This window comes from Microplitis mediator, chromosome 4 (genome assembly GCF_029852145.1).
Source record: "Microplitis mediator isolate UGA2020A chromosome 4, iyMicMedi2.1, whole genome shotgun sequence".
NCBI classification, from domain to species: domain Eukaryota; kingdom Metazoa; phylum Arthropoda; class Insecta; order Hymenoptera; family Braconidae; genus Microplitis; species Microplitis mediator.
Window position 1 is genome coordinate 10,736,158 of NC_079972.1, and position 15,937 is coordinate 10,752,094.

The 15,937-nt window shown below is 28.7% G+C and overlaps 1 protein-coding gene across 2 annotated transcripts in view; it reads left to right on the top strand.

The window, feature by feature from the left end:
- Positions 1–374: 374 nt before the first annotated feature.
- The window catches only part of LOC130667078 (furin-like protease 1), a 107,154-nt gene continuing 91,591 nt past the window's right edge, over positions 375–15,937 (top strand). For both annotated transcript variants that reach the window (XM_057468483.1, XM_057468484.1), the window contains exons 1-2: positions 375–616; positions 3,997–6,161. In XM_057468483.1, the coding sequence (XP_057324466.1) occupies positions 6,000–6,161 (162 nt within the window). In that variant the 5' untranslated portion in view covers positions 375–616; positions 3,997–5,999. The remainder of the gene's footprint in view (positions 617–3,996; positions 6,162–15,937) is intronic.

Sequence of the window (15,937 nt, forward strand, 5' to 3'; positions counted from 1 at the left end):
TTCGGTTTGGTCTGTACCACTCGCCTGACGACGGGAGAGAACGACTGAGGCCGCGCGGAATGGAACATTTTGCGCGGGTGGTGGGTATGTATGGTGTACTTGTGTTGTGTGTACACTACTACCACCACTAATCTCTCTTTCTCTCTCTATCTCTCCGTCTATATTCATGCCAGCAAGAGTAAGAGTGAGGAGTAAACGGGATAGCAGAGGAAAGCAGTAAATGTGTGAGGGGAAATCATGACTGTGATAAAGAGAGAAGGGGAATGAGTAGAGTAGTAGAGTGTAGTAGTATTGGCGGCGGCGCCGTCGCGAGGTAGAGGGAGATGAAACGTCCGATGGGGTGGTCCGGCCCGTCAGTCATTCGTGCACTGTCGTAGGGGTGAGTTCGCGTTGTCGCTCGTCGACCACTCGTCTCAGTGTGTCACTTTACTCCTTACGATAAAAAAGTTATCGCGTGCCGGTGACATAACACAGCAAGACACCCTTCGGAATTTCGCTCTTTCCCTCTTATTTTAAAAACACGCGGTATATGTATAATTTGAATTGCTACACTCTGCCGTTTAATTATCGAGACAATAAAATGTTTTAAATATTTTACTAATATAAGAAACACTGAGTAAGAAGTCTTGATAAATTTTTTAATTGGACCAATTTTTTTTTCATTTTTTATATAAATTTTATTTTATTGTAATTGAACAGTGGTTCTTTAACAATAAAATTTTATTCGTCACGTGACTGTCTGGGAATGCTAGTCTTGTGTAATAATATTTTGGAGTGGCATTAAAGATTTTTCATTGCCAAAAAAAATTTTGTTATTTTTATTTGAGATTTTATTACTTATTATTTAAGTCGACTATATATTAATTAATTGAATTTATTTTTAAAATATATTTATTTACTTAGTGATCTATTTGGTACTGGAGTTGTATTACTCAGCAGTTCACAGTAAATCTCAATACCGTTATGCCAAGGTATCGTTTGTGCAAGTATATACAGGGTAAATCTTTTTCACCTCATTCTCTGTAACTCAAAACTTTACTGCAAATTAAAAATAATTGCGTATGTAGACTTTGGTACAGGGTAAAATTAAAAGTCACTTTGACATCTTGTTTTTTTTTTTAAATAAAAAAATCAAATTTTTTAGTAAAAAAGTTAAATTGATAAATTGAGTTATTAGAGTAATTAGTAAACTGAAAATTTAAATAATAGTAATAAGTAATAAGCATAGACGTAGATGCAATTTCTGTGGCCACGTGCAGACAATTGCGCCGGCCCAGCACGAGAGTCATAGGAGCCCACGCGTCTCCATCATGTAATGCAGTGGCACTCCCTTCGTATGTATGTACAATGCACTGATGTACTGGATGCACATAAACTTTGGTACTCTAATGCTATGTGTTTTCGTACATACAATTCTTTTGTTCAAGCCATGGCACAATCAACAAAAAAAGCCACTGTGCCACTTTACTTTTTTTTCATATCCCTATTTCCATTCAGTCTCCGGTTGCTATTGCAACTGCAATTGCAATTGTTAAATAATATACTGGATGATAATATATACATACTGTCGCTAAATTTTCTCGTTTCTTGGAGTTTCGTGTCGGCTTGATGCAATCATTACAATACTGTGCACGATCTGTCATTTCAGATTATTTCAAAGAATTATAATACCAAATAATAATAATAGTAACTTCCGTTAAATAACAGTTATTTTTTTCAATCATTAAATTGAAATGCAATAATAAATTTTAAATCGGAGTTTGAAATTTAAATTTCGTTACAAAATAATTTAAATAAAAAAAAAAATTAAAATTAACCATTTTTACTCTAAATTTTTAAATCATTAATTTTGAATTTTCTTTTAGAAATTAATTTTTTTTTAATTTTTAAATTGGAGTTAAAAATCGAAATTTTGAATCGGAGTTTAAATTTGATTTTAAATAATAAAATTAATTATTAAACAATAAATGAAAATAAAAATTTTTAATTTGAGTTGATTCTAAAATTTTTAAATCGAAGTTTAAAATTGAAATTTTATTACAAAATAATTTAAATAACAAAAAAAATAATAATTGACCGTTGAGTAATTTTTATTAAAAATTTTTAAATAATTAATTTTGACTTTTCTTTTAAAAATGAATTTTTTTTAATTTTTCAAATTGGAGTAAACAAAATTTTTGAATCGGAGTTGAGATTAGATTTTAAATAATAAATGAAAATAAAAATTTTAAATTGGAGTTGATTATAAAATTTTTGAATCGGAGTTAAAATTTGAATTTAAATAAAAAAATTAATTATTATTCAATTTTTAAGTAACAAATAAAAATACTTTGACTAAAATAAAAAATTTAAAATTGGAGTTTAAAATTAAGTAAATTAAAAAAAAATGAATGAGAGCATGTTGAAATGACAATAGAGCTTACAAAATATTTACATCCTTGATAAAAATTTCTCGCTTTCGCGTATTTCTTGCACTACCGCGCAATCACGATATTGAATAAACGTAAACCTCAGCTCAACTCAGAAACAAGAGTACGCAGACTAGAGTTACAAAACATCAGGCTGTTGAGTACAAGAGCCACAAAGTTGGACTCTAATACGAGTACTCAAGTACAGAAAATTTAATCAAGACTTTGATCAACTTCTATTGACCTAAGCGTCATTTGATCAGGTCCAGCATTTAACATCGTCCACCGAAAGACGAAACGTGCATCATCACAGCGAATCTGTTAAACTTAAGCTCTATTTACAGTCCACTGTTCTACTACAGTCTCTCCTCTAGTTTATTATAAATCTTATTAAACCATCAACAAATCAAAACCTCTACCATCTAACAAACGTCAATTATCCGCCGTAATTAAATTTAGCAACCCGATATAAATATTATTTACTTCAATATACAGTAGTTACATTTTAGTTTAGTAAACGTAAACTACATTATACACTTATATGTCCGTCCCTGACCTCGTCGACATTTCCGGTAACAAGTTTACCGTCAAGGCCTTTAACTTTTACCTGATGCAGAAACAACTGTTTTTATTTTAAATATTTTACACGCTATAAATATTTTTGCTCTCTTTTTTTATTTAAAAATAATTCACTCATTTTTTAATTTAATTTTTTATTCAAATAATTATTCTGTTAGGCTTTGTAGTTACTGATAATTCAATTAGAGACCGAAATTGTTACTCAGACGAGACACAATAAAGTTTATTGTATGATTGACTACACTATTCAATAATTTAATTGCTTGGACTAACGATCGTAATATAACTCCACTCAATCTTTATATTTATTTATATTATTATTTATTTTATTTAGAAAAGGGGGGAGGGCAAAATTGAGTACAAGGAAATACTAAATTTTTGAGGACTCAAATACGCTAAATATTTTTTTTTATGGTATCCAAAGTAAATAGAAAACATTTTCAGTTGCTGTCAAAAAAAATTTCACTTGCGGGCAAAATGGGATACCCTCTAAAAATGGTGTAAAAAAAAATTTCTAATTAAATTAAATTTTTTTGTAAGTAATTTACGTAAAGAAAAATTAAATTTTATATAATTATTGGATACAAAGGAAGAAAAAAAATTTTTAATAATTTTTATTATAAAAAAAAGTCATTAATATTTTTCGACTGACACTCGATTTTTGAAAAAGTTTAACAAAAAAAATTCAAAATAACGTTCAATTATATTTACAAAAGTGATTTTGAAATGTTTACAAAAATCCATTTTTAAAAAAGGATTTTTTTTTATAAAATTTTGAGGGTACCCCGTTTTGTCCATCTTTCCCTGTTTTGCCCCCCTCCCCCTAATAATAATAAAAATGACTAAATATTTAAAAAATAAATTCATTGTTAATCATATAAATATATATCTATATATATGTTTCCAAATAATTATGCAAAATTGAATCTAGCATTCCGCGATTGTCGCGTCGGCGCGTGAAAAATTAAAAACACTTGAGATGTATAAATGCTTGAGGCATAATTTTCAGTTTCTCAGTACGAGGGAGATAAAGTATTAAGTATACAAAGTAGTATATATAAATTTGTGGGTAGATCAAACGATTTTTATGTACAAAGAGTCAAGAGGATTAATTTTAAGTGTTGAGCCAACTAAATTTACGGTGGCCATAAAGTTTATACCATCTGAATTATATTTACAAAATCAACTTGATATTTAAACAATAAACTATTGGATTTAACTCCGTAATAAATAAATAAAAATAATGGGCATCGATTATTCATCGGCAACATATGATTCAAAAATGACTTTTAAAATATTTATTGGTTGTAATTCAATTGCGATATTTAGCTCATAAATAATTCTATTTTTTGAAATAGACAGAGTACATAAAAAAAAGGTATAACGTAAAAAGAGAGCTTACAAGTGAATTGGAAAAAATATTGTAAGACGAAAAAATAAAGACTCGAGAGTTAAGTTTTCTCAACGAAGGGAATTGTGACCGCTCCCCAGTCAAATGCCTTTTTCCTAGATGCTTCAATACCCAGGAAATCCTGAGTCTTTCCTTTTTTATTCCCTCCCTTACTGGTTCTGCTACTGGTGGTGTTCTTCTCAGGCTAAGGGGACGTAGTCCTTTTGCCAACCGAATCGCTAGCAGAGCAAAGGTAGAACTCAATAAATTGGGCGGATTATAAATGAAAAAAGTATAAGAAGACAAAGAGAATAAAACAAGAACTGAAGCAAGTAAAGATTTCAATCAACCGAGTTTAAGAATTTCCCATTTATATTTCTATGATACTTTTATATGAATTCCGTTGGAGTTGTAAAGTGTAAGAGGATAAAGGGTCAACGTGATCGTAGCAACTCTTGGATTCGATTCAGATTTCCATCTTGACTCAATGGCACTTGTGGTCATAATATTGCCGAGGTGATTTTCCTGATTGCTTCTGCCTTTCACCAGATCCGACTAAAATTTCCGTATTAAAAAGAACGTAGAAGAGGACAACCAGAAAACACTAAAGTCATCCACTTTATTCTCAAGTGCCGGTTGACAAGAAAGTCTGCTATTAAAAGACAGTAGCTAAGAAAGTTTAAGTCAAAGCTCGTGATGAACTGCCGCTAACTTTTAATTAAAACCAGTCAAGATCATCCTTACTTTGCTGCTAAACTTCTTGCTTCGCGACCCAACTTTCCGGAGCTAGACGAGTTCTGGTCACTTATTGAAGCTGCTTTTATGTAGCAACACACTATAGCTCATACAATACCAACCACACAAAGTATACTTTAGTATGGAGACTGAGAGTCCGAGCTCAGGTATAAATCGACCTGGACACATATTTACTATTTGTAAATTAACGTGGGCTTGAAAATATATTTTCAGGCCATTTATTTTCAAGGTTGCCTTTTTTCTTGTCATTATTATTATTATTACTATTGTTATTATCGAAACATCCGTTTACCACGTGCTGATGTATGTCCAAGGACTTGACTCGTGAAGATTGAATCATCCAAGTCGGCCCCCAAATTTCGATCTGGCATCTTGTGTCGAGTGCATCAATAATTGCTTGGCTACTGCTGGTCTATGTCCAGTTTCCGGTATTCTGGTGTAATTCCATTCATCCGATTGGAGTAAACGTAGTGGGAGGGATATAAAACTAATAAATAAATAAATAAATTAAAAAGTGGACAACTGATAGAAGAGTCGCCACTGGCGACACGACGTGTGCGTGACCCATACAAGCAACTACTTAACAGCTTAAACGAAGAGCGGCGTTTCAGTTGTTCCATTGACGAGCTCGTGGTAACATTACGTCAATCGTAATATGAAAGTATAAGTGGCCACGTGTTGCCACTACAGTGTTATCGTCGGTTTATAAAATATTTAATCTTAAATTAATACGCAAGTGTGATATGATGAGTATGAGAAATAATCGTATTGATAATTTATTAAATTGTTAGATCGTTTATTTATTTTTATTTAATACTGAGAAAGGTGTAGATCAAAGTGTCTTTCTCAAGTGAAAGTGTGCGATCATGTGTATCAATAAATGGATGTTTAGTGTGAGCTTATTGTTGCTCGTGACTATTGATAATCGCACGAGAGCTTACTCCAATCAATGGACAGCTAAAATTCTTGGTGGTCCTGATGTTGCACAACGAGTTGCTATGGAACATGGATTTCATTATCGGCATCAGGTATTTTTTGAATATTCAAATTGTTTTTTTAAATTTATGACACGATATGACTGTGAATTATTCCGAGCGCTCTATTCTTATGGAAATTACGGTTTTTTTATTTTTTAGGGAATTATATTAAACATGGTTTTAATTAGACTTTATTGTATTCATATATTTTTGTTAAAATATAAATAGTTTCGGGTTATTTAGAATGTAAAAATTTTAGAAAGTAAAGTTAAAAAAATAATAATATACTTATTTTGTGAAAAAAATGATAAACAAATTCAAGGAGAAAAAAATATTTTTTATTTAATTTTACTGTAGTCATATATTTATTTTTTAAAAATTTAACATTTGAAAAGTTAAAAAAATATTTAATGTTTTTTTAAAAAATATTTATTGCGTTTTTGAAAATTTTATTGCTTTCCAAGGACTTGAGACCAAAGTTACATACAATTAGAATTTAATATAATTCTCATATATTTTATATATTATGATTTTCAAAAAAATTTAGGGTGTAAAAAGTTAAAAATTATGAAAAGATTTTGTAGAATTTTTTTTGAGAAATTGGAGAATGTAAAAGAGCGATTGAAAATATTGAAGAATAAAACGAAAAAAAAAAAAAAGTGTAAAGGAAATTGGAGTTGTAAAGTAAATATCGGTTTGAAGTACATCAAAACTTTATGAATTTACATTTGAAATTTAAAAAAAATATTAAAGTTACGAACGCGAAAAAATGAAAGAAAGCGTGTGTACACAGTTTTTTTTCGCCAGAAATAATCTAAACGTGAAACAGAATTTATTTTTCGAATTCTAAAATTCGATTTTTTTATTTTTTTATTCGACTCATTTAATTTTATTTTTCGGGATAAAAAAGCACTTATCGTTATGCACGATCACGAAACGGGAATTACTTTGGTCCATTGCGTCTGTTGCATTAGAAATAGCGAGAGAAATAAATGCACTACAAAAAAAAAAAAAAAAAAATTCTTATTAATTACAATATTTATTTTAATATTGAAATTATCTAGTAATTATGTATTTTTAATTGAAGTATTTAAATTGTATTCATTTTATTTCTCCGAGTGACGGGATTCCCGTCAGAACGTCAGTAGGTTTGCGAAATATTTAAATATAGATAATTTAAATGCGTGTTAAAGAACGTTTAATCACTTATAGTTCAAATAAATTATTTTAAAAATATCTATTACGTATCAGCGGGGATCAAAGTCTCATTTTAGATTAGATGAATTTAAACGAAAACATTTGATTCCGCGACGGAGTAATCTCTGGTATTTATATCGATAGATTTTGGTCGAATTAAATGTAAATATTTAGTTTTGTGTAAATAAAATCTTGGGGTTTTGGATCGCGTTATCAAGGATAAATATTTTTGAATATCGGCATGTCTGCATATAAAGTATTTCTCTATCATTCTTCGGAAAATCTAATTTTATATAAATGTACATTTTTTTTATATATCTAAAGTATGAAGAATAGTATAAAATATATGTGTATACATATATATTTTTTTTCTGCAGTATATATGCAGGTGAAAATATTTCATATTTCAAATTCGCGGTAATCCCATGACTGTATCGTATATGAATGAGTCAAATGTATATAACTTTATAAGAATATATTTTTATTGAATGGGATTTAAAAATAATAACTCATAAATTTATTTCGAAATCCAAATTTATCGAAATTTTTATTTGAGATTATCATTAATTTTTTTCATTTCGCGCGCTATTATTTGAATACTCAACTTTTTATAACCTATCAAAAAGTTAATAAACTTTGTCACTTAAACTCTACTATAAACAAGTGTATATATATTTTTTTATGAACTAAATAAAGATAGAATTAAAAATGAACCGTCAAATCTTTGGCGTGTAAAAATTTTATTACAAAAAAAAAGAAAATTTTAAAAACGGTGTTCAGAAGTTTATTCAAATACTAAGGGATTAAAAGCGAAAATAAACAATAATATATTTAATAAGTGTTTATTTTTTTTTTTATATTATATTATATGAATATAAAATATAAATTATGTATTATCAGACACTTATAGCCTCGAGTTCATGCATGAAGTTTTCCTTTATCGAGTGCATGAGTCGTCGCACGGAGGTTTTTTTAAAATATCACTCGTTCGCCTTGACGGTACGACGATCACGTGTACCTGTATAAAACGAACAAGAAAATGTCATAGTCTCAGAAAGTATACAAACATATTTACGTTCACACATATGTATACATTTATACATATATATATGAAGATGAACGTTTCATCTGGCAATAATCGCGGTATGATCAAACAACAACTAATAGTTTATCGTGCACTTTACGTCGACATAGAATTTATCTATTGTCATTTCAGCTGCAACCTATATAATCGTGCTTATTTTTTCCTGTTATTATTTTATAAGAGCACGATAAAAGTGCCTATTGTCTGTTTTTATCTTCTATCACTTTTTAAACATCAATTATTTATTACTTCTAAATATAGATTTTTAATTTATTTATAAATAAACATTTTCAAGGATAAATTTTGTATAAAAATTTTAAATATACAGATGATTAATTGGAGAAGCCAAAATGAAGACTATATTTTTTTTTTTTTACGGGCTTCAAAAATTAAATAAAAGAGTATTTTGCCCATGGGTTTCTTTAAATATTTCATGGAAAAATTTTTAATCAGCTGAAAAAATTAAATTCTAATAATTTAATAAGAATTTGACTCCAATGATCAAAAAATCATTTTTCAATTTCCCGCTAAGGAAATTGAAAATTTTCAAAAAAAAGGAAAGTTATTGCAATAACTATGATTCCGGTCCAATTTTCAAAAATCGAGTTTTCATGATATCTTGACGTTTTGAGGCCTTAGGAAGCTATTCCATTTCCGGGTGGACGTCCGCGTGTGTAAGTGTGTGTGGAAATTTATTTTTATCATACGATATCTTTGGAACGAATCAACCGATTTTGACGTATTTGGCGGCAATCGAAAGGGCTCATCAAGACTTAGATCGTGATAGATTTTGAAGTCGATCAGTCGAGTAGTTTACGAGTTATACGAAAAATAAAAACAGAAAATTTTCATTTTTTCAAGTTATTTTTCTACAGTTCATAAACCACTTACCCAATTTGCCTCGAAATGTATCCAGTACTAACTCTTGATGAACCCTTTCGATTGCCGCCAAGTTTGTTTGAATCGGATGATTTGTTCTTAAGATATCGTGCGACAAAAATTAATTTTTTCAAGCGAAATGAATTTTTTCGGTCGAACAAAAGAATAGTTTTAATAATAAGCATTTTTTTAGGTGGTCCATTTCACCCCCTCTCTTTTTCAATATATATAAATATTCCATTCAATTTAATTTCTATTATTAATTGAATATTTTGTAAATATTTTCTTTTTTTTATTTTAAAAATGTTAATAATTTGACAAAATCCATCAAATTCTTGATGAAGATAAAATCTTTTATGTTTTTTAGCTGTAGTTACTACTCGCATATTCCTATAGTCGTATTGTAAAATTTTTTCCGTACAAGTGGAACACAAGAGTGATTTTATGTGTATATTTTTTTTTTGTTCATTTTCTTGTTTTTTTCGTTTTATTTATTTTTATTCAACTGGTATCCGAACTGTGAAGCTCTACCTGAATTGCGTTCACGTTTTGTACGTTTAGTTACACGTTGTTTGATAGCAAGAGCAGAACAGGTGATTTTTTTTTTGTTACAAGAATTCGTTTTATATTTCGTAGTGCAAAAGGTTTTAAAATCGAAATAAGTTCGGATAGAAAAATACATCGAATTCCTTACATTTTCCAACACATATACATAATAGTAAAAATAAATAGAATTCACATATATGATTCAAATATTTCAGTTGGTGATTCAATAGCTAAAGAATTCTTAATTTAATATGGTTACTTTTTTTTGCATATGCATGTATAATAAATAATATTTCAACGAATAGAGGAACTAACAGTAATAATTTAAAAAAATGTTACCGCCCATAAATCTTTGAAGAGTATTACTCAGTTTAATTTATCGTAAACATATATTTTAAGTGAAAGAAAAATAATAAAAAATAAAAACAATAGCAAAGAGATTTTAAAAAAAGTATAATGAACTCAGGAGAAAATAAAATAAAAAATAACAAAAACAAAATAGAGTTTAATCGATTGAAATTCTCTTCTCGCGTCCATTTACTGTATGCTTGTCTGTAGGCCACTTTCAAGTAACTTTCAGGTGAAGGCTCCAAGTAAATACATACGATTTTCTACTGTAAAGGTCGTCTAGATTGATGTCTCTAATGTCTAAAAGTCGTTACTTGATCCACCTTAAATACTTGAGAAATTTAGAACGAATATATATTTTTTGTGGCATGTTAACTAAATACCGCTACGCCTCGGAGTTTTTAAATTTTTTGATTTATTTTTTCTTGAGACTCGCAGTAAGAGCTATATATTATAGACTTAGACGGTCTTTATGTTACCTCGGGCAATCATAAAAGGTGCATGGAAATGAGGCTGAAATATCTTCATTTAGCCTCAGGCTAAATGAGTTTTCAAATTTTCTGCCGTGCAGTAGATATCTTATCATAAAACTTGTCAGCTTTTGGGTATACTTTCATTATTTTTAATTTTCATCAACATTTTTTTTTATTACTTTAACATTAACATAAATTATTTGAAACCAATCTCTTATATAATAAAAGTTGTCAACTTTTAGACAGTTAATTTAATTAAATATTTTGCAACTTAGAATGACATCAATACGCTCCGCAATTTTTATAGTTTTTAGAACTTCTCGTTTAGTCTAGAGCTCTAATTTATACCCAACACGTAATTTTGACAAATGATTTCTTGTGATTCGCCATTTCTATTCCCTTAAGGATAAATAATAATCCTTTAAGATTTGATGTACCTGAAAGAAGACGGCGTTCCTGATCAAAAAAGTCTTCTGGAAGAACGCTAACACATAAAAGTGAAGTTGAAAATGACGAAAATTTATGTAATATGACTGCTAAGGTGACTTAAAGGGTAATTGGGGGTGGCTGCAACTTTCGGCTGACATACTAGTACTTGTGCAAAAAATTTCAAAAATCGAGATCCAGTAGACTTTTTACTTTTCATTTTATATTTTCTCCGCGAAAAACGTTCCGGTCTTCAGATACATAAGATTTGAAAAATTTAATTTAACTTTAATAAAAAAAACAATAAACTTTTATTACTGAAACTAAAAGCTAACAACCCATACAAAAAAAAGAATCGGTCCATTACTGGGTCGTGAATGGCTGCCAATTTCGAAGCATCGGCCGAAGATCGGCTAAATATCGGATGATAACGGTATGCCAAGCATTGGCCAAAGCTTGGTATCAAGTGCACTCAATCAAACCGTTGGTCAACGAATGGCAGTTAATTTTGCGCCGTTTTTATAAGCAAAAAGACGGCTGCCAATGATTCACCATGCCCGGGCCAGTATAGTTAACCATTTATTGGCCAATCATTGCAAACCAGGCATCGGCCAACCTATGGTAAAATTTCGAAGCTTGATGACTTTGTACGGGAATTCTAATAATGGATTCATAATTTCCGGCCAAAGCTAAAAAAATTAAACATTGAATTATTGTTATAAAAACTTTTTCATAAAAATAAAAACAGAAAGTAATTTCTGTATTAAAAAAATTAAATTTTTATTTATTTCTCGATTTTTACGTTTTATAAAAATTGATCAACGAGACTTTACAGTTTAGTCCTCAAGGAGCATTTTTTCCTCGATTGCTGTAGCAAAGTTACTTTTTATACTACAGATATAACTTATAGATCCGAGAATCCACGTTTTACGTTCTTTCATCATGCACTTCTTTTACTCGAGGGATTTACTGATTAGAGAACTACTGCGGGTAAAAAATCAAATGCAATTTGTCCTCCGAGCGTTTGCTCCAAGATATTTTTATCTCTTCTTTTCTTCTTCTCCATTTAATATTATCTTTAAATAAAAGAAACTAAATAAATTATCACTTCTAATATAAATTTCTTTACACAAATTACTTGGTTACAATACACTTGAGTTTTTTTCCTTTGTGCATATTACGTAATGCAAAAAATATATCAGTCGTATTTCATCATCTGTGAAATAAGTTGAGACTCTCGTGGTCTTTGAATTTATTTAAACTTGATTTCATTTTATCGATCGGTTAAAGGTTTCGCCAGCAATATAACCAAGTAAAGTTTTAAATGAAAGTCTTTGTCCAGGCTCATTATACATATTTATATATATATACAATATAAATATATATAAGTAAAGGTTTTCATTAGAAACACTAGACACTAGACAAAGTGACTGAACTTTCCAATAGTTCATTGCACTTAGCGTAAAACTAAAATTGGTGCTTAAACTTTGTGAAACATTGTTAGCAAAAGTTAAAAGTAAAACATAATAGTGTAATAAGAAGTAATAAAATCTATGAAGATGAAAATTTAATCATTTTATCATTAAGATAATGTCAAAGAATATATATTCAACGGTAGCATTAAATAGAATTTCATGATTCCTTCACTGTTAAAAGAGCGGTGTTAAAAATTGACTCAATTTAACGACGCGCTGTTTTATAATGGAATAACACCGGTGTAGGTGGTGTTAAATCGGTGTCAAAAAAAATTTCACGTATAGAAATTAGAAAAAAAATGTATTACATATAAAAAAATATCAAAATTTAATGAATATTTACACCGGCGGCGGTGTTATTTGAACACTACTTTCGGTGTTGAAATTCAGCGCCGAAAATTTTATCACCTACACCGCCTGGACTTTACCCCGTTTTTTTTATAGTGTATAATAATTATAGATTTGAAATTTATTTTCGTCAAACTTTTTTTAAGAGTCCATTAAACTTTAACTCTTTTTCCTATTTCTTATTTTTAGTTTATATCTACCGTATATTTTTGGATTAGTCTAACTATATTAAATTTAAAACCGGAAGAAACGACGAAAAGAAATTAAAATAAATTTATTTATGTATAAATACATCAGTGGAGATGAGTGTGAAAGAAAAAGTTTTAGTAAAATTTTAAGAAAAATAACATACAAAATCTTGTACAATATGGATAGTCGTAGGTGTAGGTGTAGATGTGGGTGATACATATATATATATATATATATATATAGATATATAAAAGATAAAAAGAGAAAGATGTTGACTTATTGTCGTCAGGTGTTGGTAACATGCTTCTGACAGTATAAGCTTTCAGTAGTTTTTATATTTATATTTATATATTATTTTTTATGTACATAGATAGTCGAATGCCTAAGCAGATAATTAATTTTTGTGACTTAGAGCACTAAATATAATCAGTTTCTATCTATTTTTAATTTATCTATTATTATTTTATAATCATAATTATTCAATTTTATTTTTTGGGCTCAATGGAATGCTCGAAAAAATTACTCTAGAAAATTTTTCTTTTTTTTTTCCGTGACCCATTTTACCCAATACTTAGTGTCGCTTTAAAATCGATAATAAAGTCATCAGCTGAAGATTTTTTTCTTTTCACTAATTTTTTTTAAGTGACCCCGTTGAGCCTCGGGTACTTCGTGTCACTCCGAAATTAGTGACGTAAATTATATCAGAAATTACCGTCAAAAAAATTTTAATTTATTCAAAAATTTCTTAATCTCAATCTACATATTTATATTGTGTCATTAAGATAAAAAAGTATGATTCAAAAATATATGACATTCATATACATTGATTTTTTTTTTTTCGAATAAATTAATATTTCATAAAACATGTGGGTAAATAATTTTAATCTATGAATTAATAATTTTGTAGATATTTAATATTTAATATTTTGCGTTGTCAGGAATGACGACTGATAAAATTAAAAATACGTAATTAAATATAAATTTTATAATATTGATATCTGTCGCTTTTGTCAAAAAGTTGTCTGTGACTCGTGTATTTACAAATGCTAAATAATATTCCCTATGTTTCATTAATATGCAAGTGCCCTGGGCATTTTTCATCATCAGTTAGTGAGATGATAGTGCTCTGTGTCCTGGTCAACATAATAAAACGTTTTGACGAAGGGCTTGTCACTATTTTGAACATATAAATAACCCTCGGGGAATAAACTGTAATTGCGTTGGTCATGGTCAATGACACGAATCCTTTTGCCACAGACAATGTATGTTAAATTGTGTGTTATATATATGGAACATTTAATTAAATAACACTTTTTTTATATATGAATAGAATTATTATCAAACAAACAAATTTTAAATTCATATTTTCATATTCAAATAATTATTTTACTCTGGAAATGTAAATTTTTATTTATAAAATAGATTGATAATTAAATTTTACATTGAACTGAAATATTTCATCGATTGATTGTATAATTTTATTACGTCATATTTTCATATATTCGAATGTTCAAGATTTGGAATCTCGTTTTTAATGAGTTTAATTTTTTTAATATGGATATAATTAATTTTTATCAAAGGCATTAAAGAAAATTTTTTTTTGAAAATGATAAAGTTCAAATTTTTATAGAAAAATTTTTTTAAATAATAAAATTTTTTTTTACCAAAATTACATTCAGTTGAAATTTGAATGAATATTTAAATTGTCACGATATTATAAATTAGAAGCTGAAAAAATTCGAAATCTGTTATCTATATTTTAAACAAAAATTTTTGTATTCAAAAAAATTATGAATATGTCAATTAATTACACAATTAAAAAATCGTAAGAAAATTAATGAGTAACAAAAATTGAAATTTAAAAATAATTTAAAAATTAATAAATCATAGTAATTAATAACTAGATTGCACCGGTTAACTTTAATAATTTTTTTCAATGAAACATATTCCAAAATAAATAATATGAAAATTTCTCATTTTATCGAGGATCAAATCAACACGTAGAATATTTTAATCATTCAATTAAAATTAAATGATTAAAAAATCGCATAATAATTATCAATCCGGTTTTATTACCGAGTAATTTAAAAACAAATATAAACAAAATAAAATATATATTAATTGGGTATTTTTGATGTTATCACGTTTCCGTTCTCACTAACATACAAATCATGCGTACCAGCAATTTAATATAGAATTTTATTAAAAACTCCATTACTCTTATCCATTAGACTGTCTCGTTTGTAATAAAATGGTCTACTTAATATACGACCTTATCACAGCATAAATCTTTAAAAAGGTGCATAATGGTCCGTGTTGAAGGTGCGCAATATACAAGGTTGGGTATATATTTAACAAATATGAGACCGGGTGATTGAATATTCAGTGACATTATATTGTAGCTTCTGGTAAGCCGAGGATCGATAATGGCAAGATTTTAATGATTATAAATTCCGGTTTAGTGTGATATGTACACGTACATAAATGTATACATCACCCTCAGTGGTGTATTGTGCTCGAATGCACGGTATAATCATTGAATTGGCCGCAAGACAACGCCCGATTTCGCCAGTAGAAACAGGCAATTTATGCAATCAGCTAAAGATTAAGCAACCAGGATTTACTAGATTATATAGTGGAGCACTTAGACATAAAATGCTTAGGTCAGCTCATTATTATACGGCTCGTCTTTTCTCCCCTCAATTATCGTTATCTACTATTTATGCAACATCACTCCTCTATATATATATCACTCTTATTATTTTATGTTCTGTCTACGCTATTTATGTACTCTAATTCATTAACTGTTTAACATTATTAATTTATGTTAATGCCACTATAAATTTTTTTTACAACCGTCTG